This window comes from Anomaloglossus baeobatrachus, chromosome 1, assembly GCF_048569485.1.
Source record: "Anomaloglossus baeobatrachus isolate aAnoBae1 chromosome 1, aAnoBae1.hap1, whole genome shotgun sequence".
NCBI classification, from domain to species: domain Eukaryota; kingdom Metazoa; phylum Chordata; class Amphibia; order Anura; family Aromobatidae; genus Anomaloglossus; species Anomaloglossus baeobatrachus.
In genome coordinates, this window is record NC_134353.1 from 370,579,615 (window position 1) to 370,604,784 (window position 25,170).

A 25,170-nucleotide genomic window follows, 5' to 3' on the forward strand; every position below is an offset into this window, starting at 1 on the left:
CTGGCTGACTATAGGTGGCGTGTCTTCCAGCTGAAGTTACCATCATTCAGCTACAGCCAATGGGAAGACACCACACCCTTCTTAATTCCCCTCCTGTCTGCTGACCACTGCCAGAGATAGTTCTGATTTCCTGGCTCCTGTTCTGCCCTGTTCTGTTTTGTGATTCTGGTGTTCTGACTTCTGCTTGTTTCCTGACTACCTCTCCTGCCGTTTATGTACCTCGCTGCCCGATCCGGATTTGACCTCTGCTACGTTTTCTGATTACGTCCTTGCCTACCGATTCTGTCCTTGTTTTGCAATTCCTGATTTGACCCTGCCTGACGACTACTCTCTCGGCCTGCTGCCTTCCACAGGTAGTGATCTCCAGGGCCCTGTGTAATTCCAAATCCCTGTATAGGGGTTAAAGGATTTCAGGGTTCTAGGGGTCCTGCTTGGTGAAGTGGTTTCGCTCTAGCCTGTCTATTACAGCCCGTCTGAGTCTGTGGATCCAGGCAGGTGTTACAGGACCCTGTCACTAAGTTTTCCGCATATAAAGTACGGCCAGCACCTATTAGCCCTCTGTTACAGCTTTATAGAATGTTGTATATATGTCCTCATTGTTTTGCACCTCAAAAATAGCTTTTATAATACTTACATATGGAGCGGACTGGTCCAATGGGCATCTCTGGTCTTGATCCAGCGATTCCTCTTGTCTTGTGATCGGCGTCCTTTTTCCCTGCTTTGTGTGGTTGACCCATCCTACGCCATCCACACAGTGTGTTCCATCACACTCCTAAACAGGAGCCTGTTGAAGGCAGAGCAATGTACTGCAGTACGCATGCACGTGGACAGGTCAAAGAACGCCCATACATGCGCGCCACAATCAATACTCTTCTCTGCCCAATGGAGGACACTGAGTGGATGGCATAGGATGGGTCAACCACACAAAGCAGGGAAAGAGGACGCTGATCACAACACAAGAGGAACGACGTTAGATTTATCATCCATGCAAAGCAGGGAATGAGGACAGTGGTCATGAGAAGAGAGAAGGCGCCGGACCAGAGATGCTCATCGGACCGGACCACCATTTAGGAGAGTACAGTATAATAAAAGCTATTTTTTTAATTACAGAGCGAATTCTGGACATATGTATAGTATTGTAGAATGCTGTAACAGAGGGCTTACAGGTGCTGACTGTACTTTATATGAGGAAAACCTGGTGACAGGTTCTCTTTACATGCCAGTTATTTTTTTTTACAGATAATTGGACTAAATTGCTGCAAATTTATTAACTGACCATAATAAATTTGGTATAGTTTTAGACTGCCTTAGTTAGAAAATTAGATTTATATATATATGACGTTAAGATATGCACCAAAATTTGCAACGTTTTTTGGCGTTAAGGTGAGTAAGCCTGTGAGAGCACAATGAGCTTTTGATGACTTTTAGGCTAAGAACGCACTTTGCGTTCTCCTACTTGCATTTCTAAACGCACGTTTTGGGCTTAATTGATTTGACCAAAGTTGCCTTTTTTATTAAAATTAGCGCTGAAAACGCATGCGTATTTACCGCGTTTTAGATGCGTTTTCAGCGCTTTTTACATGCTTTTTCACCTGCGTTTTGACAGATGCGTTTTGAACATCAAGACACTGCTAAATAAAGTTTAATCTGTCAAACACAATGAAAAAAGAGAAAAAAAAGGAACACAGATTTTGAGAAATAATAAAGAAAATAGAAATATAGACTAAAATTATAGCGTTAATATACTATTTATTGCAAAAATAGCAATAAATTATGATTTTTTTTATTAATTTAATTGTCGGACTATGTGTGTGTGTAAAGGGACATATGAAATCATTATTTTAATGTTTAAAAAGCATGCGTTTCGGTAGTCAACGCATGTTTTCTGCACATAAAAAGCATGTAAAACGCAGGAATTTTAAGGAATCTTGGTTTTTGCCATTTCTCATTGACTTCAATGTTAGCAAAACGTACCCAAAATGGCAAAAACAACTGATATGCTGCTTCTTTGAACGCATGTTTTTTGCCACAAAATATGCAAATTAAACACAGCGTTTAGAAACGCAAAGTGCGGTCTGAAAATCACCATTTTCCATAGACTTTGCAGGAAAATCAAAACGCATGCCTTTTGGCATGAAAAAGGTGCTTCCCAAAACGGACCTAAAAAGCACCTAAAACGCAGGTGGAAACGCAAAGTGCGTTCTTACCCTTAGGCTGCGGATTTTCGCTGCCGAACAAATGCAGCATCTTATAGTTCTACCAATGTGGATGGAATCTATAGGAATCTCCTGCCCATTGTGCTTCTTTTAAACTCAGTGTAATCTGACCGGCGGTGCATTTTTCAAATTCGCAACAGGTTAATTTCTCTTGCAGGTACGCTGAGTCTTATATGTTGATTTTCCAGGTAGAATTCCATTAGATGCAGAAAATCAGCAAGTAAAAAACAAATCCACTGCAGAAATGCACTAAAAATGTGTGTACTAGGCACATGACTGCATCAATAAAGTTTTGTCACATGAAAATAACAAGAAGTATAAAAAAAGAAAGCAGCTTTATTTAAACCATGTCAAGAGACAAAAACTGCAGTATCAAAACATGATAAAAACACATAAAAAACCACTCAAAAACACAAATTACCTAATTAGTTAAATGCTTCAGAAAGTCTGCAACACCAAAAACTCACCAATTTCTCATAGTGGGAATGTAGCCAAATACATATAAAAGCTGTTGACTGCCCCATCCTGGCACACTACACTCACTTTTTCAACTTTTGTATAAAGATTTGTGCAATTTATGTCTTTTTTCTGCATTTTGAGTCTTTTTGGAGATTAGTTTACACTAAAAAGTGGTTATTTCGCTCTTAGTCATTGGAACAAAATGTTTCCTCTCGCCATACTTACTGAAGTATATATTCCGAAGGTTTGTATGTTTCTGTATTGCAATGCCACAGGGTGTTGTATAACTCAATTAAAGGGTTTTTCCCAGCTTCAGCTAAATTTCTGCAGTTAGGCTGGGGCCACACGGGCACTACTGCGATCCACTTGCATGACACGCGGCTCGTGCTGGCAGTACAGCAGAGCCGAGTGTCATGCGTGTGTCCTTGCAACTGAGGTCCGTTCGTGCGAGCAGACCTCAGCTACGGGGGGCGGGCCGGCTCTCAGGAGGGGAGGGAGGGATTTATCTCCCTCTCTCCTGCGTAGCCGGCTATAGCCATTCTCGCACTGCACTAGCAGTACACCGGTGTACCGCGAGTGCAGTGCGATTTTTCTCTCGCCCCATTCACTTGAATGGGTGCGAGAGAAAGAGTCTCAGCTTACAATCGCAGTATGCTGCGATTGTTTTCTCGGTCCGATTAGGGCTGAGAAAATAATCGTTCATGTGTGCTGACACACAGGCTAGAATTGGTCCGAGGGGAATGCGATGTTTTATCGCACTCCACTCGCACTGTTTTTCTCGCCGTGTGGCTTAGGCCTTACTGTATGTGATTGCAAATTTCTTAGTCCTGATGTGTACAATGTAACTGCCTTGTCAAGCACACAACAAAGTAAAATCCTAACAGTGTACACAATACACACTGTCAGGATTCAGCAATGTTCAGTCACATAGTGATTGCAGACATTTGGCTGACGCCCTGAAAACCTACCATAGTATAGAGTACTGAAACTAGATAAAATGATGTCTCTAATGATATGGGTCACATCTGGATAAAGCATAATGCAAGAGAGTGGAATCCTAACAGTGTATACAATACATATTGTCAGGATTTTGCAATGTTCAGTCATATAGTGATTGTAGAAATTAGGCTGAAGCTCTGTAAACCTATTATAGTATAGATTATTAAAACAAAATCAAATTATGTCTATCTTAATATGAGTCACATCTGTAAAAAGTACAATGCAACAGGGTGAAATCCTAACAGTGTACACAAGACACACTGTCAGGATTCAGCAATCTTCAGTTACATAGTGATTGCACAACATTGGATAAAGCCCTGAAACCTACCATAGTACAGAGTGCTAAAACTAAATCAAATTATGTCTGTGTATGTAAATATGGGTCACATCTGGAAAAAGTACAATGCAGCAGACTGGAATCCTAACAGTGTACACAATACACACCGTCAGGATTCAGCAATGTTCAGTCGCATAGTGATTGCAGAAAATTGGATGAAGCCCTGAAAACCTATCGTAGTATAGAGAGATAAAACTAAATCAAATTATACCTGTGTATCTTAATATGGGTCACAAATGGAAAAAGTTCAATATCTATGTTTTTGGAAAATTACACAAAAAGAGATACCTTAAAATAGACATGAAAATATTAGGAAAAAAATAAGCAAAGACTAAATCAAAGATTTTCTAAAATCACAAGAAGATCTGAACATGAGGTAAACCTCAGCCCGGAATTGTATACAGAGCTGCGGTACAGGAAATACATACATTAGAGACACGCTCGGGAATAGAGACAGACATGAATGTAATGTGTTTATTCAATAAATAGAGGATCCAATTTGTAAATGCATTCTCCACATGCTCAGATATAATTAGGAATTGCCTGAGGAGACTCTGGCTCATTGCAGAGTATGACACGCAGACCAATGGGAGCGTATAGAAATTTATGCACAATGAGCAATCCCGTTAGCAGACTCCAGTCAAAAGCTAACCATGTATAAAAAATAGTCAGATAAAAGGCAAATTACATCAAGCAGTTACATTATATTACACTTATCTGCTAAGATACCTGTATTGCAAGTAGGAACCTAATAATAGTAAAGTCTCGGCTCCATACAAACTGCATAATACATTCTCATGGAAGTGAATCGGGCCTTACTGAACCCCAGATAGATCATGAATCTGACAAAAAATAATGTTGTGTGACATCAAATAGAGCATTGCTTCTATAGGAGAATACCTCTCTAAAGGAGGCTTTACATGCAGCGACATCGCTAGCAATGTTGCTCGTGAAAGCACTCGCCCCCGTCGTTTGTGCGTCACGGGCAAATCGCTGCCCGTGTCGCACAATATTGCTAGCACCCGTCACACATACTTGCCTGCCTAACGACGTCGCTGTGTGCGGCGAACAACCTTTTTTCTAAGGTGGTGGTTCGTGCGGAGTCACAGCGACATCACACAGCGGCCCGCCAATAGAAGTGAAGGGGCGGAGAGCAGCTGCATAAAAGTCACACCCACCTCATTGCCGGAGGATGCAGGTACGGTGTTGTTCGTCGTTCCTGTCACACGTAGCGATGTGTGCTGCCTCAGGAACGACGAACAACCTGGGTCCAGCACCGGCAACGATATTTGGGAAATGAACGACGTGTCAACGATCAATGGTTTGGTAAGTATTTTTCATCGTTAGCGGTCACTCGTACGTGTCACACGCAACGACGTCGCTAACGAGGCCGAATTCCGTGACTCCAACAACATCTCGTTAGAAATGTCGTTGCGTGTAACGGGGCCTTTAAGGCCATGTGCGCACTAGAAAATGGAATTTTCTTAAGAAAATTCCGGATCTCTGCAAGAATCCCGCACCCATGGCAGAAATCCGGACGCAAATTCCGCATGCGGTTTTACCGTGGGATGTTGCGGACTTGCCTCGAAATTGCTGCGGTTTTTCCGCAGGTTGGTCCCTGCGGGTTTTTACCAATAATTAATGGTAAAACCACAGGGACCTTCAGAAAAGAAGTGACATGCACATTAATTCCGCAGCAGAAATTCCAAGGGTAAATCCGCAGGTATAAAAAAAACACAGTGTGCGGACAGCATTTTTTTATACCCATAGGTTTTGCTGGGGAATGACTGCAGAAATGTTAGACACATTTTCTGCAGCAAATCCGCGGTAAATCTGCAGCGTGCGCTCAGGGCCTAAAACGGTTAATGGAGCCTGGCATATTTTTCTCCCTGTCGATTTGTATTAGAAAAACGTCTATAACTGCAAGGAACCTAAGGCTATGTCCGCACAGAAACGCGATAAAAATGCGTGCGTTTTTACCGCGTTTTTAGCGCGATTTACATGGTTTTCCATTGCTTAAAGACAGATGCATTTTGAACATAAAGATACTGCTAAATAAAGTTTAAACAGTCAAACACTATGAAAAAAGGAAAAAAAAGAAAACAAATATAATTAATTAAATCATAACGAAAATAGTTATATTTAATATAATTATAGCGGTTTTATACTTTTTATCGCTAAAATAGCTATAAAGTAATATTTTTCATTACTTTAATTGTCGGACTATGTGTGTCAAGGGACATATCATTCCATTATTCTGATGTCAGAAACGCATGCGTTTATCTAGTCCAAAACGCATGTTTTCTGCAGCTAAAAAGCATGTAAAATGCTGGAATTTTGATGTTGCTGCTTTTTACAACTTCTCATTGACTTCAATGTTAGCAAAACGCAGCCCAAATGGCAAAAACAATTGGCATGCTGCTTCTTTGAACGCATGGTTTTTGCCCAAAATTATGCAAATTAAACGCTGCGTTTTGAACTGCAAAGTGCGCACAAGAAATCCCCATTTCCCATAGACTTTGCTGGAAAATCAAAACGCATGCATTTTGGCATGAAAACGCTACAGTTCAAAACGCTGCGGAAACGCAGATAAAAACGCAAAGTGCGGACACAGCCTAATAGACGGAGAAATGAGTTTTCTATAGGAATCAAAGTATAAACATGCTAAATACTGCAGTAACTCAAAAAGATACTAAATTTGTCTTGAGAAGTAAGAGAGATCCATAGGGATTGTACGCAGCTTACCCAAGAATAGGGAATATAATAAAATCTCCTTTACATCTTTAATCCCGTAATGTCTAGCATCACCACTCCTAACAGTTTTCTATTAATAACATCCGTTCATCATTCATGTGACTGCTGCAGCTTGTAACCGGACATCTATGTTTATTCAGATCTAGCAAAAGCTACAATAAGCTCAGATAACGCCACCCTAAGATAAAAGGCAGAAAAAAAGTGGAATTTGACACCTAAATTCACATCGCTCAATGACTAGTGTGCAGGGTGTGCAACCGGGCCTGTCGGTGAGTGGGGCTTACCGAGGTCAGAGTTATTTTCAATGGGAGGTGCATCTGAGAACACACTTCCAGTTGAAAACTATTGTGGTGCAGAGAGCCATTGGCTACCTGCCCCACCCTTACCTTACAGCTGCAGGCCTATCAGAGGTACATTGCTCTACAGCACTCAGGCATAATTATATCAGGCATGAATTGCGATATGTTTCTGGTGTGGCATCAGCACGCCTTTTGTGACCCATAGACTTGAGTAGGCAAATATATCATACAAAATTCTGAGAAGACTACTGGATTCTGCAATTTTTTTGGTCTGTGTAAAACATTGGTAATCTGAACACAGCCTTTGGCTCTAGAGTTGTCAGTCTTTTCAACAGACAGCACTCGGACTGAAAATAAGCCTGTGTGAACTAAAGGGGGTGTTACACGCAGCGATATCGCTGGTGAAAGCACCCGCCCCCGTCGTTTGTGCGTCACGGGAAAAACGCTGCCGTGGCGCACAATATCGTAAGGAGCCGTCACACGGACTTACCTGCCTAGCGACGTCTCTGTTGCCGGAGAACCGCCTCCTTTCTAAGGGGTTGGTTCGTGCGGCGTCATAGCGGCGTCACTAAGCGGCCGCCCAATAGAAATGGAGGGATGGAGATGAGCGGGACGTAACATCCCACCCACCTCCATCGTTCCTCACTGCCGGCGTCCGCATGTAAGCTGCAGTTCGTCGTTCCCAAGGTGTCACACGTAGCGATGTGTGTTGCCTTGGGAACGACGAACAACCTGCGTGCTCAACAATCAACGATTTTTTAAAAAGGAACAACGTGTCAACGATGGACGATTTGGTGAGTATTTTCCATCGTTAACGGTCGTTCGTGCGTGTCACACGCAACAACGTCGCTAACTATGGCGGATGTGCCTCACGGAATCTGTGACCCCAGCGATATATTGTTAGATACGTCGCTGCGTGTGATGGGGCCTTGAGCCTTATTAAGAGAGCTGTTCCATTGCTAACCAGTGTATCCAGTGCATCATAAATATGGTCTTGCTGATCAGGGCTCACACCAAGCAAGATTAGTTTTTATTTCTCATTACTTGACAATAACATCATATGAATGCCTTAACACACATACACAGGAAATTTTCCTTTTTTTATGGTGATTTTTGACAGAGTAATCCCTAAAGATGCTTTATGCTATTTTGATGGCAACTACTTATGTTTTTTCTGCAATAAGTAACAGAACCTCGGATGATATACGGATGTTCTGTCCAATGATCCAATTTTTTTGCGCAAATCATAGCCTTAAATAAGAGAGTCTCATCTGACATGCAAAAGAATCTAGTACACGCTGAGATTTTTTTTCATGCTTAGATTTGTAAAAAATCCAGTCTTTTTAAATGTATTTAAATGTATTTTAAAAATACATTTTTTTCACATACACTAGTCCTACCGAAAATACTGTCATGCGAACTCACCCTAAGGGTACTGCAGATTTCAAGTAAGGCTACATTGTGCCATACCAAATCTTCTACAAGTCTCATGACCAAAAAATATGTGCCGGCTGTCGGCATCTCGTTGACTTGTGACTATATTTAAGTGACATTTTTGCAAAATCGCATATATGGCACAAAAGAGTCACATAGGTGGATTTGTTGCGCACGCTGCCTTGTAGGGAGGTGCTGCTTGAAATGGGTGGTGGCCTAAGTAATACATGAAAATTAATCAAACTAACATGCAAATTTTGTAGATTTTACAATGTTGTAGTTTTATTTGTGCAACAAACACAACAGTGTGGTATTAAGTATAGGGATATATGCGACTAACAACGTGACTTATCGACTCTAAATTTTTGTCTGTTTTTTAGAAGTGCCTGTATGTCATGAGTGTGTCGTGTCCACAGGTGACATCTTGTATTAGAGTGGATTTACTTTCATGTGACGCTGGAAGGCTTAAGGACTCCTTCCCTGCTAGCTGGGATTACTCATGGCCTTAATCAGAGCTGCAGTATCTTGTCATCATGCCCTTCTGCTATAGTTACCCACGCCTGGCTTTATTTTTTACCAGTGATAGAGTTTCTATACTGACCACTTTAAAGGAGCCTGCCTCTGCAGAAGCTGAGGTGTTGTTTCAGAGTCACCTGTGAAGTTTCCTGCTGAAGAAACCTAGGAGTACTTGTTATATCTTTCCCACCAGTTTGTCTTACCTTTTTTATGTTGTTTTATTGTAGTAGAGGGACTAGTGTCTCGCTGGCTTACACATTAGTCAGGGTCAGCGAGAGCCTAGGCATGTGATGGCGCATGGGGGGAGGGATCGTCTAGGTACATTAGGGAATACAGGGATCAGCCAAAGGTGAGTGTGAGGTGGTTACCCCTTTCCCTACCATAAGGGCGTTCCCTTACATCTTCCCTAGTTTTCCCTCTGTATTGCATTGCACGCTGGGAGTCCCCGCGCCTTGGCTTGACACTATTTTTTTCTATGTGCCTATTTTTTATTTATCCATTTCTATGTGTCTTTCTTATTTATCCATGGATTTTAATATTTTCCATTTATATTCTTGTCCTACCACAACATGGAGACTCTTTATAGCATCCGATATCATATATATCCTGAGCATTGTCTGGAGTGCCCCTTTATACTTCTTCCCCTTAGTTCTTTGTCTATGTAATATAATTTCCCTGATCTACATTTCCTTGTTTTTCATGTGCATTGTATTGGTATATGTAATGCCATGTACTGTTTGTAACATCACATTGTTTATGTTATTGTATTTATTCACTATTTATATTGTACTGCACATTGATTGTGTTATATTTCACTCCTTCCCCGGTGACCATTTGAAAAAGACCTGGGTCGGATCGAAACGTCACATTGCCAGTCACATACTGTATATCCCTATATTTAACATTAAACTGTTGTGCTCATGAAGTGACCAGGCAGGGAGGCCTCTGGCTGTGTAGTCGTGGCAGCACTATGGTGCAGGCACATCCCTGTCTTCATCACTTCTTTAGGGTTAAAACAGTGTGTGCTAGTGTCTTCGTTCTCCATTACACAAATAGACTTCAGGCAAGAGTTGAATGCAATAAAAGAGAACATTTATTCAGCACAGTCCAATAATCCGAACAGCAGACAGTAAAGAAACAGGCAGTTGCAGACTTTCAGTGGAGCTGGGGACACCCTGACCAAACGCCACCTCGGGTGGGGATATGCCCTCCGTACTCTACTTCCTTCGGGCACCCACGATTCAGCCAAGCATACACCGGACCCACACCGGCAGAATAGGCTCTGAGGTTGCGTCCACCTCCTTATCTCCGGTGTCCCGTGCTGTTTCGCTCACACTCTGCCCAAGTGCACACACTGCTGTCCCGGATCTCACAGCTTGACAGACACTCCGGTAAAAGCCACTCCGGTCAGCGGATCACGGCAATATTAGTGGAGCTGGGGACACTCTGACCAGACGTCACCTCGGGTGGGGATATGCCCTCCGTACTCTACTTCCTTCGGGCACCCACTATTCAGCCAAGCATACACCGGACCCACACCGGCAGAATAGGCTCTGAGGTTACGTCCACCTCCTCCTCTCCGGTGTCCCTTGATGGTCCGCTCACACTATCGCACTTGCCGCTGCAGATGCTCGCACTCCGCTGACCCGGATCTCTCTACCCCACACACATTCAGACCTAGCCTAGATATCCGGCCGACTCCTCCTCCCCGGTGGCAACAGCCGTCCCACCCGGCCACTAGGGGGTGCCCTAACACATCACATAAAAACATATAATTCAACACTTTTAATAATCACAATGCCGGGTAACTATGTTAAACTAGTAGGGGGTAGGCCCACCCACTACATGCCTCCCCTCTTAAAATCCGAGCCTCCCGGCAAGGCTCTTAAACACATAAAAACATAAACACATAAAAACCTTTCGGTTCAGTCCTCAACAGCGGCACCAGTTCAGCGGCGCTCCCGGTCTTAAGGGGCGCTTGATGGCGCAGCAGCGCTCCCGGTCTCTGGATAGCGCCCGGAGGCTCAACAGCGCTCCCGGTCTTAGATGTGCGCCCGGAGGCTTCAATAGCGCTCCCGGTCTTTGCTGAAGGTGCCCGGAGGCTTCAATAGCGCTCCCGGTCTTTGCTGAAGGTGCCCGGAGGCTTCAATAGCGCTCCCGGTCTTTGCTGAAGGTGCCCGGAGGCTTCAATAGCGCTCCCGGTCTTTGCTGAAGGGCAACAGGCCCGTAAAACTTTTCAACAAAAGCAACTTTCTGCCGGTTTACAACCATCCCGGTCTTCACAGGTGCTGGAGCGAACAGCTTACTCTGGGGGCCAGGCCCTCTTCCACTCTTCCGCTTGAGCCTGGATATAGGCCCCCAGAGTTTGTCCTGGCTGGCGGCGGATCCGCCTGAAAGACACCGGAGCGTAGCACGGCTCCTCCGGCACAGCTGCTGCTGCACCTCTTGGTGGTGATGGCGTCTCCGCCCGGGACGGTGGTGGTGCGGCGGGCGACGCGTCCAGCATGAAAACTGGCCTGTTGTTGACATTTTGCGTCACCGCCACCACAGTTGGGAGCCTCTCCGGATCGAGGGCTGGCTCTGCCTCTGCTTCCGGGGCAGCCGTCGGTACGCGCCGGGGTTGAGGAGGCGCGGCCGGTCTGGTACGGCTCTGTCGTCGCTCTTGCTGCTCCTCCCACGCAATCTCCTCCTGCCACTGCTCCGCTTCCCGGGTGGTGGGCATGCGGGAAACACACACCGCAAACAGACCGCGGCTGCCTTTGTCCGGCAAGAAGCTGACTTTCTCGCCCGGCCACAGGGTATGGAGTCGCTTGGGGAGTCCTTCTACATCCAGGTGAACTCGGTTGTAAAAGTAGTCATCCCCGGTCTCTACTTCACGGATGAATCCATACCCCTCCTGCTGGTTGAATTTAACAACCACCCCGGTCACGAACTGCTGGGCCAGATCCTCTCCACCGGGCCCGGACAGCATTTCCCGGACTATGGTCTCAGCCAGGAGCCGTTCCCGGACGGGATCAGGCTTCGGGGGCGGAACACTGGGACGCGCCCTCTCCGGCGGGGCGATGACTGGGTCCCAGAAGAAGCCCAGGTGGTCCTCCTCTAGACGCCCGGCTAACTCTTCGGCTGACTCCGGCACCGGAACAAATGGTGTGGCGGCGGCGTTAAGCTGCGGGGTGTCCCAAGGGAAAACAGCAACCCCCGGACGGCTTGGCATGGGCGGGGTAGCATAGGTCGCCTTCACTTCCGTAATGGTGCTCCCGGTTTGAGCGTCCCACGAAGTCTTCCAAGAGACCTTGTCCGGTCTCGTAGAGCCTCCCGGCCCAATGGGGAGATCCGCTATCGCGGCCTCGCTAGCAGGGGCGAACCGGGGTCGGCCTCGGCCAAGGCTGATGAGGGCCATAGTCGTCGCCAACTCCGCAGGTTGCCCAAAGTTCTCCATCTCGGTTCTCAACGGAATCACTGGTAATGGCGGTGGTGTCGACGCTGAGACTGGAGGAAGTGGAGGCGGGTCTTCGTTTCCCGCTTTTGAACAAACTCCACCCCCAGCCTCACGCATCATCTCGACTCCTCCGCCGAGGTACTTCTTTTTCCTTTTCTTAGTCTTCAATGCCCTGGAGCTGGCGCCTCCCCTCTTTGGGCGGAGTACTCTGTCCTTTTTCTTCGGCGCCGGCCAGCCCCAGGCTCTTCTTTTGGCGCCAACTTTCCGCGCCTTTTCTTCCTCACAGATAACGGCCTCCTTGCCGCCATCTTGTACCCGGTCCAACGCCTTGGGCACTTCTTCCTCCCACCATGGGACTGGAAATCTTCTTTCATCGTCCGAATTCCGTGCTTCAGGCACTACTTGGTCTTCAGACTCCTGGTTCTCCGGCAAAGGACTCGGATCCTGCCGACTACGCCACATGAAGTGACCAGGCAGGGAGGCCTCTGGCTGTGTAGTCGTGGCAGCACTATGGTGCAGGCACATCCCTGTCTTCATCACTTCTTTAGGGTTAAAACAGTGTGTGCTAGTGTCTTCGTTCTCCATTACACAAATAGACTTCAGGCAAGAGTTGAATGCAATAAAAGAGAACATTTATTCAGCACAGTCCAATAATCCGAACAGCAGACAGTAAAGAAACAGGCAGTTGCAGACTTTCAGTGGAGCTGGGGACACCCTGACCAAACGCCACCTCGGGTGGGGATATGCCCTCCGTACTCTACTTCCTTCGGGCACCCACGATTCAGCCAAGCATACACCGGACCCACACCGGCAGAATAGGCTCTGAGGTTGCGTCCACCTCCTTATCTCCGGTGTCCCGTGCTGTTTCGCTCACACTCTGCCCAAGTGCACACACTGCTGTCCCGGATCTCACAGCTTGACAGACACTCCGGTAAAAGCCACTCCGGTCAGCGGATCACGGCAATATTAGTGGAGCTGGGGACACTCTGACCAGACGTCACCTCGGGTGGGGATATGCCCTCCGTACTCTACTTCCTTCGGGCACCCACTATTCAGCCAAGCATACACCGGACCCACACCGGCAGAATAGGCTCTGAGGTTACGTCCACCTCCTCCTCTCCGGTGTCCCTTGATGGTCCGCTCACACTATCGCACTTGCCGCTGCAGATGCTCGCACTCCGCTGACCCGGATCTCTCTACCCCACACACATTCAGACCTAGCCTAGATATCCGGCCGACTCCTCCTCCCCGGTGGCAACAGCCGTCCCACCCGGCCACTAGGGGGTGCCCTAACACATCACATAAAAACATATAATTCAACACTTTTAATAATCACAATGCCGGGTAACTATGTTAAACTAGTAGGGGGTAGGCCCACCCACTACACTCATTTGCACTAATAAAACTGCATTTAAAAAATCTACAAAATTTGTATCTGTGTGCAGTTGATTTCCATTTGACAAGAGAGCTGAAGTTGCATTTGACATACATTGATGTTCCAGGAGGTAAAGTCGCTTGTGCATTGCTAGTTTTACATTTGTAGTGATTGTTCTATTGCCATCATATAATCTAACAATGTGGCCACATTGACTAATATCAGATGTAATGCGATATTGCAATTGCAATGTGTTATGATCAAAGTTGCCATATAGTTCTAACCTTGGAAAATGTTCCCACTATATATGAAACCATGCCCTAAATATTTCACCAAACGTCTGTATCAACCAAGAGTTCAATTGCTAAGCATGTTTCATGCTTAAAGCGTAACCGTTTTTTTTAATTTTTATTTCATAAATCAATAGTACACATGACAGTAGGCAACTTTGTAATAATCTTATCAGACAAATTTGTTTCTTTGTCTGCCAGAATTGATCAGTCATCATCAAAATCCTCAATTCTGGGGTAAAATCTGTATTCAGTGAAGACTTTCCCATTATTGAGATGTAAGATGGCGGTTGTTACTGATCAGATTCTATGATGATGATGATGATGATGAAAAGAGGGAGGAGCTAGAGGCAGAGGAAGGCGCTAGAGGGAGGAGGAAAGGGAAGAGGAAGGAGCTAGAGGCAGAGGAAGGAGCTAGAGGGAGGAGGAAAAGGAAGTGGAAGGAGGTAGAGGCAGAGGAAGGAGCTAGAGGGAGGAGGAAAAGGAAGCGGAAGGAGCTAGAGGCAAAGGAAGGAACTAGAGGGAGGAGGAAAAGGAAGCGGAAGGAGCTAGAGGCAAAGGAAGGAACTAGAGGGAGGAGGAAAAGGAAGCGGAAGGAGCTAGAGGCAGAGGAAAGAGCTAGAGGGAGGAGGAAAAGGAAGAGGAAGGAGCTAGAGAGGCAGAGGAAGGAACTAGAGGGAGGAGGAAAAGGAAGCGGAAGGAGCTAGAGGCAGAGGAAAGAGCTAGAGGGAGGAGGAAAAGGAAGAGGAAGGAGCTAGAGGCAGAGGAAGGAGGAAAAGGAAGAGGAAGGAGCTAGAGGCAGAGGAAGGAGCTAGAGGGAGGAGGAAAAGGAAGAGGAAGGAGTTAGTGGAAGAGTGAGAGGCAGAGGGAGGAGCTAAAGGAAGAGGGAGGGGCTAGAGGCAGAGAGAGGAGCTAGAGGCAGAGCTCCGCCCTTCCTCCCTCTTCCATTTACATAGAATCCCATCAGAAATAACTAACATCTCCTATCTCAGAAATGGGAAAGTCTTCACTGGATACATAATTGAGATGTAATGCTACCACGAGGGGGTGCAGGTACACAGGAAAGATGTAGAGCTCCTAGGTGTAATGCGGTGTCTGCCCACTAGATGTCATCAGTATCTAGACGGGGAGGTAGCAGAATGGTCGTACACGCGGAGAGTCAGAGACAGGAGGTCACTTCAGTGCAAAGGAGAAAGAGTAACCAAAGTCATGTGAAAACCTAAGGTTGGTAGCCGGAAGGTAACGTCAGATACAGATGGGGAGCAGACCCATAGTCAGAGAGCAAGCTGGGGTCAGAAGCCGAAGGGGAATGTCAGTACAAAAGGGGGAAGCGTGACTGAGGGAAAATGACAAGCGGAGGGTCAGGAAGTCAGGGAGCACAGACAAGGTGGACAGAGTGGTGGACAGGGAGAGGAGTCAGGGTAGTGGGACGAGGATCAGAACTAACTCACGGGAACCAGAAGCACACACTGCAGAGCGGGAACTATCACTGGCGAAGTTCCGGTGGAAACAGCCCAAAGATAAAGCAAGGCGATTACTGGAATGAGACACCAAAGAAGCCCAGCCCGCCGGCAAGGACACCGGGAATACAAACAACCGAACAGTAGATAAAACCCAATGGCTGTGTAAGGAGCAGAGCCAAAGGTGAATAGTGACATGAGAATTTTGATGTTGACTGATCAATTCTGGCAGAGAAAGAAGCAGATTTGTCTGATAAGATATATTACAAAGTTGCTTATTTTCATGTGTACTATTGATTTATGAACCATAGTTATGCTTTAAGGGAATGTTCACACAGTGCTTTTTTTTTTCTCAGATTATTTTTCCACATAAAAAATGCAGAGTATTGGCTGGCAACATTTTGTGTACGTTGTTCATGCTTTTTTCATATTATGCTTTCAATTGAATGGTTATTGTTACGTTTGAAAAACGCACTGATGTTTAAAGACTCAAGGAAAATAAAAATCAGCATGTGATGACACTTTGGGAATCACATTCATTTTTTGGTACTTCAAAGAGTTGCATTTACTATGCAAGAAAAACATACTGCAAAAAGCAGAGTGTGAACAAGTGCTAAATGTTCCCAAATGTGTAGCTAATGTTATATGGGTTGTCCAGGACTGCTTAAATAATGCCTCAAGCATATGGAAAAATATTGGAAAATACAATGAAAAATGCTACTTGCTAACTTGAACATGTGAATAATGAATTGCATACCTGCCATGAATATTAGGAAAAAGGAGATATTTAGCAATCGCATTGATCAATGTAACTGAGCCCCAAAACCTCGTCAAGGTATATCTCTATGTTGGGGTCCCTAGCTCTGTGACCCTAACTGTGTGTCATCTCATTGCAATTAAAAACTGCTGTGGGTGGAGAGGGGTAACCAAGGACTTTCTTATATAGGAGATGGAAAAAAACATGGCCGAAAGGGGCGGAGCTGTGTTCACATTCAGAAAAAAAAAAAACTACATATAACTGAATAGGATAACTGAAGTGAGCACTAATATATATATTCTGAGTGCAAGCCAAAAAATACATACTATATAAGGATAAGGCTGCACATCAAAGTTAGATAATGGTATAATGCCTCAAGCATATGGACAAATATTGGAATATACAATGAAAAATGCTACTTGCTAACTTGAACATGTGAATAATGAATTGCATACCTGCCATGAATATTAGGAAAAAGGAGATATTTAGCAATTGCATTGATCAATGTAACTGAGCCCCAAAACCTCGTCAAGGTATATCTCTATATTTTTTGGCTTGCACTCATAATATATATATTAGTGCTCACTTCAGTTATCCTATTCAGTTATATGTAGTTTTTTTTTTTCTCTGAATGTGAACACAGCTCCGCCCCTTTCGGCCATGTTTTTTCCATCTCCTATATAAGAAAGTCCTTGGTTACCCCTCTCCACCCACAGCAGTTTTTAATTGCAATGAGATGACACACAGTTAGGGTCATAAAGCTAGGGACCCCAATATAGAGATATACCTTGACGAGGTTTTGGGGCTCAGTTACATTGATCAATGCGATTGCTAAATATCTCCTTTTTCCTAATATTCATGGCAGGTATGCAATTCATTATTCACATGTTCAAGTTAGCAAGTAGCATTTTTCATTGTATTTTCCAATATTTTTCCATATGCTTGAGGCATTATACCATTATCTAACTTTGATGTGCAGCCTTATCCTTATATAGTATGTATTTTTTGGCTTGCACTCAGAATATATATATTAGTGCTCACTTCAGTTATCCTATTCAGTTATATGTGATTAAATAATGGCCTATCTATAGTATATGGTATGTTATCAATTTTAGGACAGTGGGTTTATAACAGCTAGCACCCCCATCGATCAGCCCAGTAGGCACCAGATTTAAACAATGTACGTAGCTGGAAATGGAAGCAGAAGGAGCAACGTAACAGTGTGGGAATCCATACTAGTCTGCCGTAACATGTAACAGCTTACCGGTGGGGTACAGCACCTCTACCGATATGATACTGATCACCTGGACAACCCCTTTAATGAATGAAATTATGTGTCCCGTAGTATTCCTTTAACAATATACATTCTCTATGTACAGTATATACACACAGATCAGTATGCACTACTTTGATCTGTATTCCGGATCAGACGCACCCATTATAAGTCAACGTGTGCGTAAAAAAACGGATCACATACGGCTTACTATCTGAAATATGGATGTAGTAAACAGAATTATGGATTCCATACGGACGTAAAAAATGGAGTAACGGATGGTATTCAGATTGCATACGGATGAAAACTCGTCAAATTTTTTTTGGGGTGAAAAATGTACAATTTTGTATATGGTCATATGACCCGAGCCTTAGGCTTATAACACCTGCTAAAAATAAAAGTCCAAAATGTGCATATATATATACATATATATAGATAGATAGATAGATAGATAGATATAGATATATCTATCTCGACATGGACAGATCTGGCCAAAGTCAGAGAGCCCCTCTTCTGATCGGTACTGTTCGGATCAGTCCTAGTCCTCCCCTGGAGGCTGCACCTCGGAGGAGATAATGGTAGGAGACTCGGCTCGTTCCTTCTATTGTCACTTGCAGGTCCCCCTCCCTTACACGCTGATCCAGGAAGTAACATGTCCTTCCTGCTCCCTTACTTCAGACAAGTGCTGCACCCTGAATATTTCTCATAAACCTTTGGTCCTGATATCATTTGACAGCTAAGAGTCTAAGAAATGCTTCGTCCAGATAAATCACTACTCACAGTCCATTGGGGGGTCTTCTTTTCCTCTACGTTGCCACTGGAGCTGTCCCCCAGCACTTCAGAGCAATGGAGAAAGTGCATTCACAATAAAGCCACGACCGTCCGGTCCCAGTCCTTTCAGTATTGCCCACTGCCGCCTCTGGTCTACACCGGCTTCTGTCCTGCCCTGAGACACTATTCATAAAAGACGTCTTCGGAGCTGCGCTGCTCACTAGGCTTCTGGAAGCTTTACTGATGTCAGCGGCACGACTCAAGCCTTTGGCTTTTGTTTCAATCCGTGCTGAACAGTGAAATAGGATAGCTACAATAATCTGTGTTCCCTCGTGTCTTATCAGTTCTCTCTCTGCACCTGCCCCAAATAAGAACTCCGATGAGACACCCCCTTTAAAACAATCCAATCAAGCCCTCTTATCTTGTTGTGGCAAAGTTTAAAATCATGATTTATTTCATACATCCTTGGCAATGAAAAGGTATGGATTTTACTCGCATTAGAACGCAGTGTGGGGCAAGGCAGGTGTCAAAAGGTGTTTGAAATAGGGAAAACCCCAAGGCACATGCCTGGATCCCTCCACTAGACCTGCTCCTTATATTTGTGGAATTACTAGGACTGCAAAATTTCCACTAGATTGATTTAGGCTATATGTGTTTATAGGAACTGCCATGTAGCTTCCCTTTTAATATTATTATAATAAAGGTTATTTACACTGTGGCTCACTGGAGTAACCCATATGGTTTATCTCTATCAGACCCTACTGTCTACAGTGTGTGTAGACTCCATTCTCCTAACCTCCTAGTCTTAGGGGCACTTTGCACACTACGACATCGCAAGCTGATGTTTGCGATGCCGAGCGTGATAGTCCCCGCCCCCATCGCAGCAGCAATATCTTGTGATTGCTGGTGTAGCGAACATTATCGCAGCTTCACATGCACTCCCCTGCCCTGCGACGTCGCTCTGGCCGGCGAACCGCCTCCTTATTAAGGGGGCGGGTCGTACGGTGTTACAGCGACGTCACACGGCAGGCAGCAAATAGCAGCGGAGGGGCGGAGCAGAGCGGGACTTAAACATCCCGCCCATCTCCTTCCTTCAGCATAGTCGGCATGAGCTGCGGTTAGCAGGTAAGGTGATGTTCCTCGCTCCAACGGCTTCACACACAGCGATGTGTGCTGCCGCAGGAGCGAGGAACAACATCGTACCATCGCAGCAGCGTAATTATGGAATTCCCGGACACTACACCGATGATACGATTACGACGATTTTGCGCTCGTTAATCGTATCATCTAGGATTTACACATTACGATGTCGAGAGCGACGCCGGAAGTGCGTCACTTTCGACATGACCCCACCGACATCGCACCTGCGATGTCGTAGTGTGCAAAGTGCCCCTTACGCTCAACATGCAGGGGCAATCTCATTCCACTTGCCCGGACTACTAGTGCAGGGAGTCTCATGCTCCCATCTCTTCCGCCAATGTAGTTTGGCTTAAAGAACAATACCCAACTGCTCAAGTACACCAAAATACTGCCCCATGTAAAGGCACATGTGGCGCCCTGGACAAGCCAGGGGCCACAGAGAACAACACCCACACACCCCACACTCCCGGTCAGGCACACCGAAGTCAGACAAAAACCCTTGTTGCCTTCCTCCAGGGGCTGATGTTCACACCAGGGGGTGGGCCAGGCGGTTGGCCCCACCCACCAAGGAGTTCACAGTCCTGGAGGCGGGAAAAGTAGAGAGATCAGTTTTGGAGGTGAAAGTGGAAGGAGGTGAAGTGGTAGTGGAGCAACTAACTGACAGCGTCCGGGTGTGTGGCCCGGGCGGTACAGCAAGGTTGGCAGACGGTGGTGACCGTCTGCAGGAGTGACCGATCGGAGTTTACCGTAAGGACCGTGGACGGGCGGTGGCCCGGCGGTACCGGACCGGTACACAAGGTGAAGTCAGCACCATCTGGCAGGGGTTTACGGACCCTGACAAGGCTAGAAGTCGCCGTGAATTTGTCGAATCCGTCACCAAAGGGAACTTCCTGGGTTCCCCAGCAGCCAAGTCCCGACAAAAGGCAACAGGCCAACCGTGAGAGGGAGACACCGCCACCGCCAAGGCAACCGTTTTCTAGGGCCAGAGCCTGCGGGCAAAAAGGGGCTCCTCCAGCCCATATCCAGGCTGGGGAGCGGGTTACCGGTGGGAACCCATCGTAACCATCTACCGTACATAGGTGCAGGGAAAGGCAGTCACCATCAACCTGCCGGGAGCAGAAACCACCGCAGCCGTCTGTGGGACCCGTCCATCCAGCCGTGTGTTTTACCGAGAACTGTGTCCTCATCATTGGCTGAGTGAGTACCACCGTGCCGTGCGGCATAGCGCTGCCCCTGCGACCCTGCACCTCACCGGGCCCCGTAACCCGCCTGTCATCCATCCCTTCCCCATCACCGGGCCCCGGGACAACCAACCCCCTACCCACAGAGGGGAGAACTAACAACAAAGCTGCTCCCTGTCACCGCTCCCGGGATCCCCGTCCAGAGCAGCGGTGGTGTCACCAATATCACCACAACCGTGGGTGGCATCACAGACAATACTCAAATCCACCATCCAACCAATCCCTACCCCTTTTCACTCACGGGCGAGGAACGCCGCTCGAGTCCCCGGGATCCGGCCCACCGCTCGAGCTACCGCCAAGCAGCAGCAGCAGCCGGACCCGAGCAGTGGGAGAGCGCAGCGTCCCCTCCTCCGCCCGCGACAACTTGGCGTCACGAACAGGATCTTACCGCTCTGCCGTCTGGTAGAGGTGCGCCTTGTTACCGCCGAAGGTGTCCGGCCGGAAAATTTGTGAAGCCGCCATCTTAGGTGCGAAGAATTCCCGCTCGAGCGTCTCCTCGAGTAGTGGAGGCGCGAAGGCCAAAACCCCGCCCCTGTAGAGGGGGAGCCGGAAAAAGACTAAGGGGGACACGGATGGAAGAATGGCGGCGTCCTCGAATTGGAGCTCGAGAGTGCCCGCTACCGGAGCATCCAAGCTTTGGGGGAACCGAGGTGGAGTAGCCTTTGAAGACTGCGGCCCGGGTGAGCTCCCCGCCGGGACCGCTGCGTGGCTGGAGCAGGAGCTGGGCAGATTCTGCTTGAAGGTGAGGGCGCAGAGCCTGCAGCAGCTGCTGGACTGGAAGGCGGAAATGCGCAGGATGGTTGCCGTAGTGGGGGCCCGTGAGCAAGGGCCCGCTGCGGCCGTGCCGCGTTGCGACCAGTCCACCCAAACCCCAGAACCAGCCCTGATTGCATGGGAGCCGGGCGCCGGTACCGCAGCCGGAGGCCCAGAGAGAATGTCGCTGATGGAGGAGGGGGTTCCGACCACGCTGCCTCCGCCACCGTTCTTAACGGCCGTCAGTGGTTCTGGGCTGAACTGCCTGTGGAAGGAGAACCCGATGTATCGACTGGTCCCCGAGTGGGCCGACCCCCTGCGGTGGTAGCCGCTCCAAAGTCAGCGGAGCCCCGCTGCAAGTTGTCCCCGCTGGGACCACCAGTGTGTTTAAAGTTTTGGAAAATGATAAAAGAATGATTTACCGTGAAAGTTCACCTGATTTACTGCTTGATTGAAACCGGTCGTTGCCGGCACCGTTGTCCCCAAGGGGACTGTCTACAAGAGTTGCATAAGGGACTCCTTATGAACAGGCCCGAGAACTAGCAGGGCAACCACAAACTAGTGGCATGTAAATAATGTTGTTGTGGCTTCTACCGTGACTGCCTCCGGAGAGGCAGATTGGAGGAAGGGCCCGCAGTGGAGCAGGCTGGGGCCCAGCCACCACCGGAACCGGTGGCGATCCTCTGGGGGTTTCAGGGGTTCCCCATGGACGTGGGTCCCCTGAAAAGGACAGAACCCGCTCGGGCAACTTGTGCTGGACTGGGGTCAAGGGCTGCTGCCTGTTTGCTTAGGGGCAGCATCAGGGCCAGGTTGCTTGAGTTGGAGAGAGCGGAAGCCGTAACCGTAATGTTTAAGTAAGAGTACCTCCCGATGTGGGAAGTTGTTAATATAATTGTAATGTGTTACCGCTTTACCTTTTCTATTTTTCAGTTTGTGAAAATAAAACCGGTGATGGACGGGCAGCCCGCGGACGGTCTGCCTTTAACTAAGGGGGAATGTGGCGCCCTGGACAAGCCAGGGGCCACAGAGAACAACACCCACACACCCCACACTCCCGGTCAGGCACACCGAAGTCAGACAAAAACCCTTGTTGCCTTCCTCCAGGGGCTGATGTTCACACCAGGGGGTGGGCCAGGCGGTTGGCCCCGCCCACCGAGGAGTTCACAGTCCTGGAGGCGGGAAAAGTAGAGAGAACAGGTTTGGAGGTGAAAGTGGAAGGAGGTGAAGTGGTAGTGGAGCAACTAACTGACAGCGTCCGGGTGTGTGGCCCGGGCGGTACAGCAAGGTTGGCAGACGGTGGTGACCGTCTGCAGGAGTGACCGATCGGAGTTTACCGTAAGGACCGTGGACGGGCGGTGGCCCGGCGGTACCGGACCGGTACACAAGGTGAAGTCAGCACCATCTGGCAGGGGTTTACGGACCCTGACAAGGCTAGGAGTCGCCGTGAATTTGTTGAATCCGCCAGCGAAGGGAACCTCCTGGGTTCCCCAGCAGCCAAGTACCTACAAAAGGCAACAGCCCAACCGTGAGAGGGAGACACCGCCACCGCCAAGGCAACCGTTTTCTAGGGCCAGAGCCTGCGGGCAAAAAGGGGCTCCTCCAGCCCATATCCAGGCTGGGGAGCGGGTTACCGGTGGGAACCCATCGTAACCATCTACCGTACATAGGTGCAGGGAAGGGCAGTCACCATCAACCTGCCGGGAGCAGAAACCACCGCAGCCGTCTGTGGGACCTGTCCATCCAGCCGTGTGTTTTACCGAGAACTGTGTCCTCATCAATGGCTCAGTGAGTACCACCGTGCCGTGCGGCACAGTGCTGCCCCTGCGACCCTGCACCTCACCGGGCCCCGTAACCCGCCTGCCATCCATCCCTTCCCCCATCACTGGGCCCCGGGACAACCAACCCCCTACCCACGGAGGGGAGAACTAACAACAAAGCTGCTCCCTGTCACCGCTCCCGGGATCCCCGTCCAGAGCAGCGGTGGTGTCACCAATATCACCACAACCGTGGGTGGCGTCATGGACAATACTCAAATCCACCATCCAACCAATCCCTACCCCTTTTCACTCACGGGCGAGGAACGCCGCTCGAGTCCCCGGGATCCGGCCCACCGCTCGAGCCACCGCCGAGCAGCAGCAGCAGCAGCAGCCGGACCCGAGCAGTGGGAGAGCGCAGCGTCCCCTCCTCCGCCCGCGACACACACATATCACGCCTGTGATGTTAGCTTGTGTCCGCACACTATGTCAAAACAGACCCCCACCCTAATAAACACAACATGGCATCAGTGCCAATTCTCTGTCACCTCCACCTAAGGGAGAAGCACCACTTTTGCTCCATGAATGTTGTACTATAGTCCAAAATTATTTTACATGAGCGAAAAATATTTGCTTTGATTTCCTGACGTCACATGGTTCAATGTGATGAATGCCCATAGGTTAGCATCCTACACAGCATTTTGATGAGCTTTTAGTGAGATTTGTGTCCTTTTTTTAATAATTGTAGCCAGACTTTTCATTTGCAGCCTATAAAACATACTGTAAATGCTAGATATGCTCTAAATATGTTCTAACTATTTAGCTTTTTTCTCTTTTGTAAGGCTTCTTTCAATGGCAAGAACAAGACTGTTCAAATTGTCCCATAATAATAACATCAACAATTGAATAGAATAGGACAAGTTCATTATAGGTGTGTCGCCCAGGGCTATGAGGTACTCAATCCCAGGCCGTATATTTACGGGCGATGCTGTGTCACAGGTGTTTGGTGGCAGTTGCCCGGTTCCGTAACCCTGGGTGCTTTTTAATGGGGAGTATTTACAGGGGAGATTAAAGCCATTTGTGTAACGCCACCTGCGGGTTGCAGTTAAAATGGTGGAACTGCCGCTGCTGAGTTGATTATCTCTAGGGCTGGTGGTAATGGCAGCTGTGGTGGTAGGCCCTCCACAGGTAGGACTGAGCCCGGGAGATGTATGATGGAGACTTTCGCTGAATAAGGGAGGCCACATCGGGGGTTGCAGTTTAACAGTTCTTTACTCACAGTTGGGCCCTTGGACAGCTGATTCAGGTCCCTGTAGTTCCAGTGCCAGTTTGATGACTTGGTTGCTCTGTCCCTGGTACCCTCAGTGTGGTTGGGTCCCCATAGCTTGAAGAAGGTTTGGGGGCCTAGACTGTTCTTTTTGGCAGTCTCCTTGTCCGTACGGTGAGCAGTGTGGACCCTGTAGGGCTGGTCCTTGGTCCCGAACCCTGATCCTCGCTTTACTGCTGATGCCCCGGATTTGTGAGTCAGTGAGGTCCGTGAAGGTCCCCTCACTGCATAGGTATTTGCCAGACCGCATGAAACTGATGCCTGACCTAGGGCCCTGTGACCTGTCGGTGCTCTGGTCCCAGCGGTACTCGGGTGTACCTTCCCTGGCGACCACTCTCCCCGGGCCACCGTTACATGACCCAGCTCTAGGCACATCTCTACTCTTCACTCTCTAGCCTTGACTCTTTTCAGTCCCCTACCACCAGGTTGTCTAGTCCCCTGGACTGGCTCCGCCCTCTAGGTGACCATCCCCTTTGGGTCTGACTAGCCAATTACCCCTGGTGTGGAGTGGAAACTAGGGTTTTGGTGTGTGCAGGTGTTACTGGCACTGGTGTTCCAGGTCCCTGGGCGTAGGCC

At 47.7% G+C, this 25,170-nt stretch overlaps 1 protein-coding gene across 2 annotated transcripts in view; it reads right to left on the bottom strand.

Annotated features, from left to right (window-relative positions):
• The window catches only part of PSD3 (pleckstrin and Sec7 domain containing 3), a 926,316-nt gene that overhangs the window by 607,865 nt on the left and 293,281 nt on the right, over positions 1 to 25,170 (bottom strand). Inside the window, exon 1 of one of the 2 annotated variants that reach the window (XM_075352480.1) lies at positions 18,389 to 18,623. The exons of the other annotated variant lie outside the window; for it this stretch is intronic. Within the exon in view, the coding sequence (XP_075208595.1) occupies positions 18,389 to 18,469 (81 nt within the window). The 5' untranslated portion in view covers positions 18,470 to 18,623. Of the gene's footprint in view, positions 1 to 18,388; positions 18,624 to 25,170 lie in introns of those variants that run through there. 2 annotated transcript variants of the gene reach the window in all.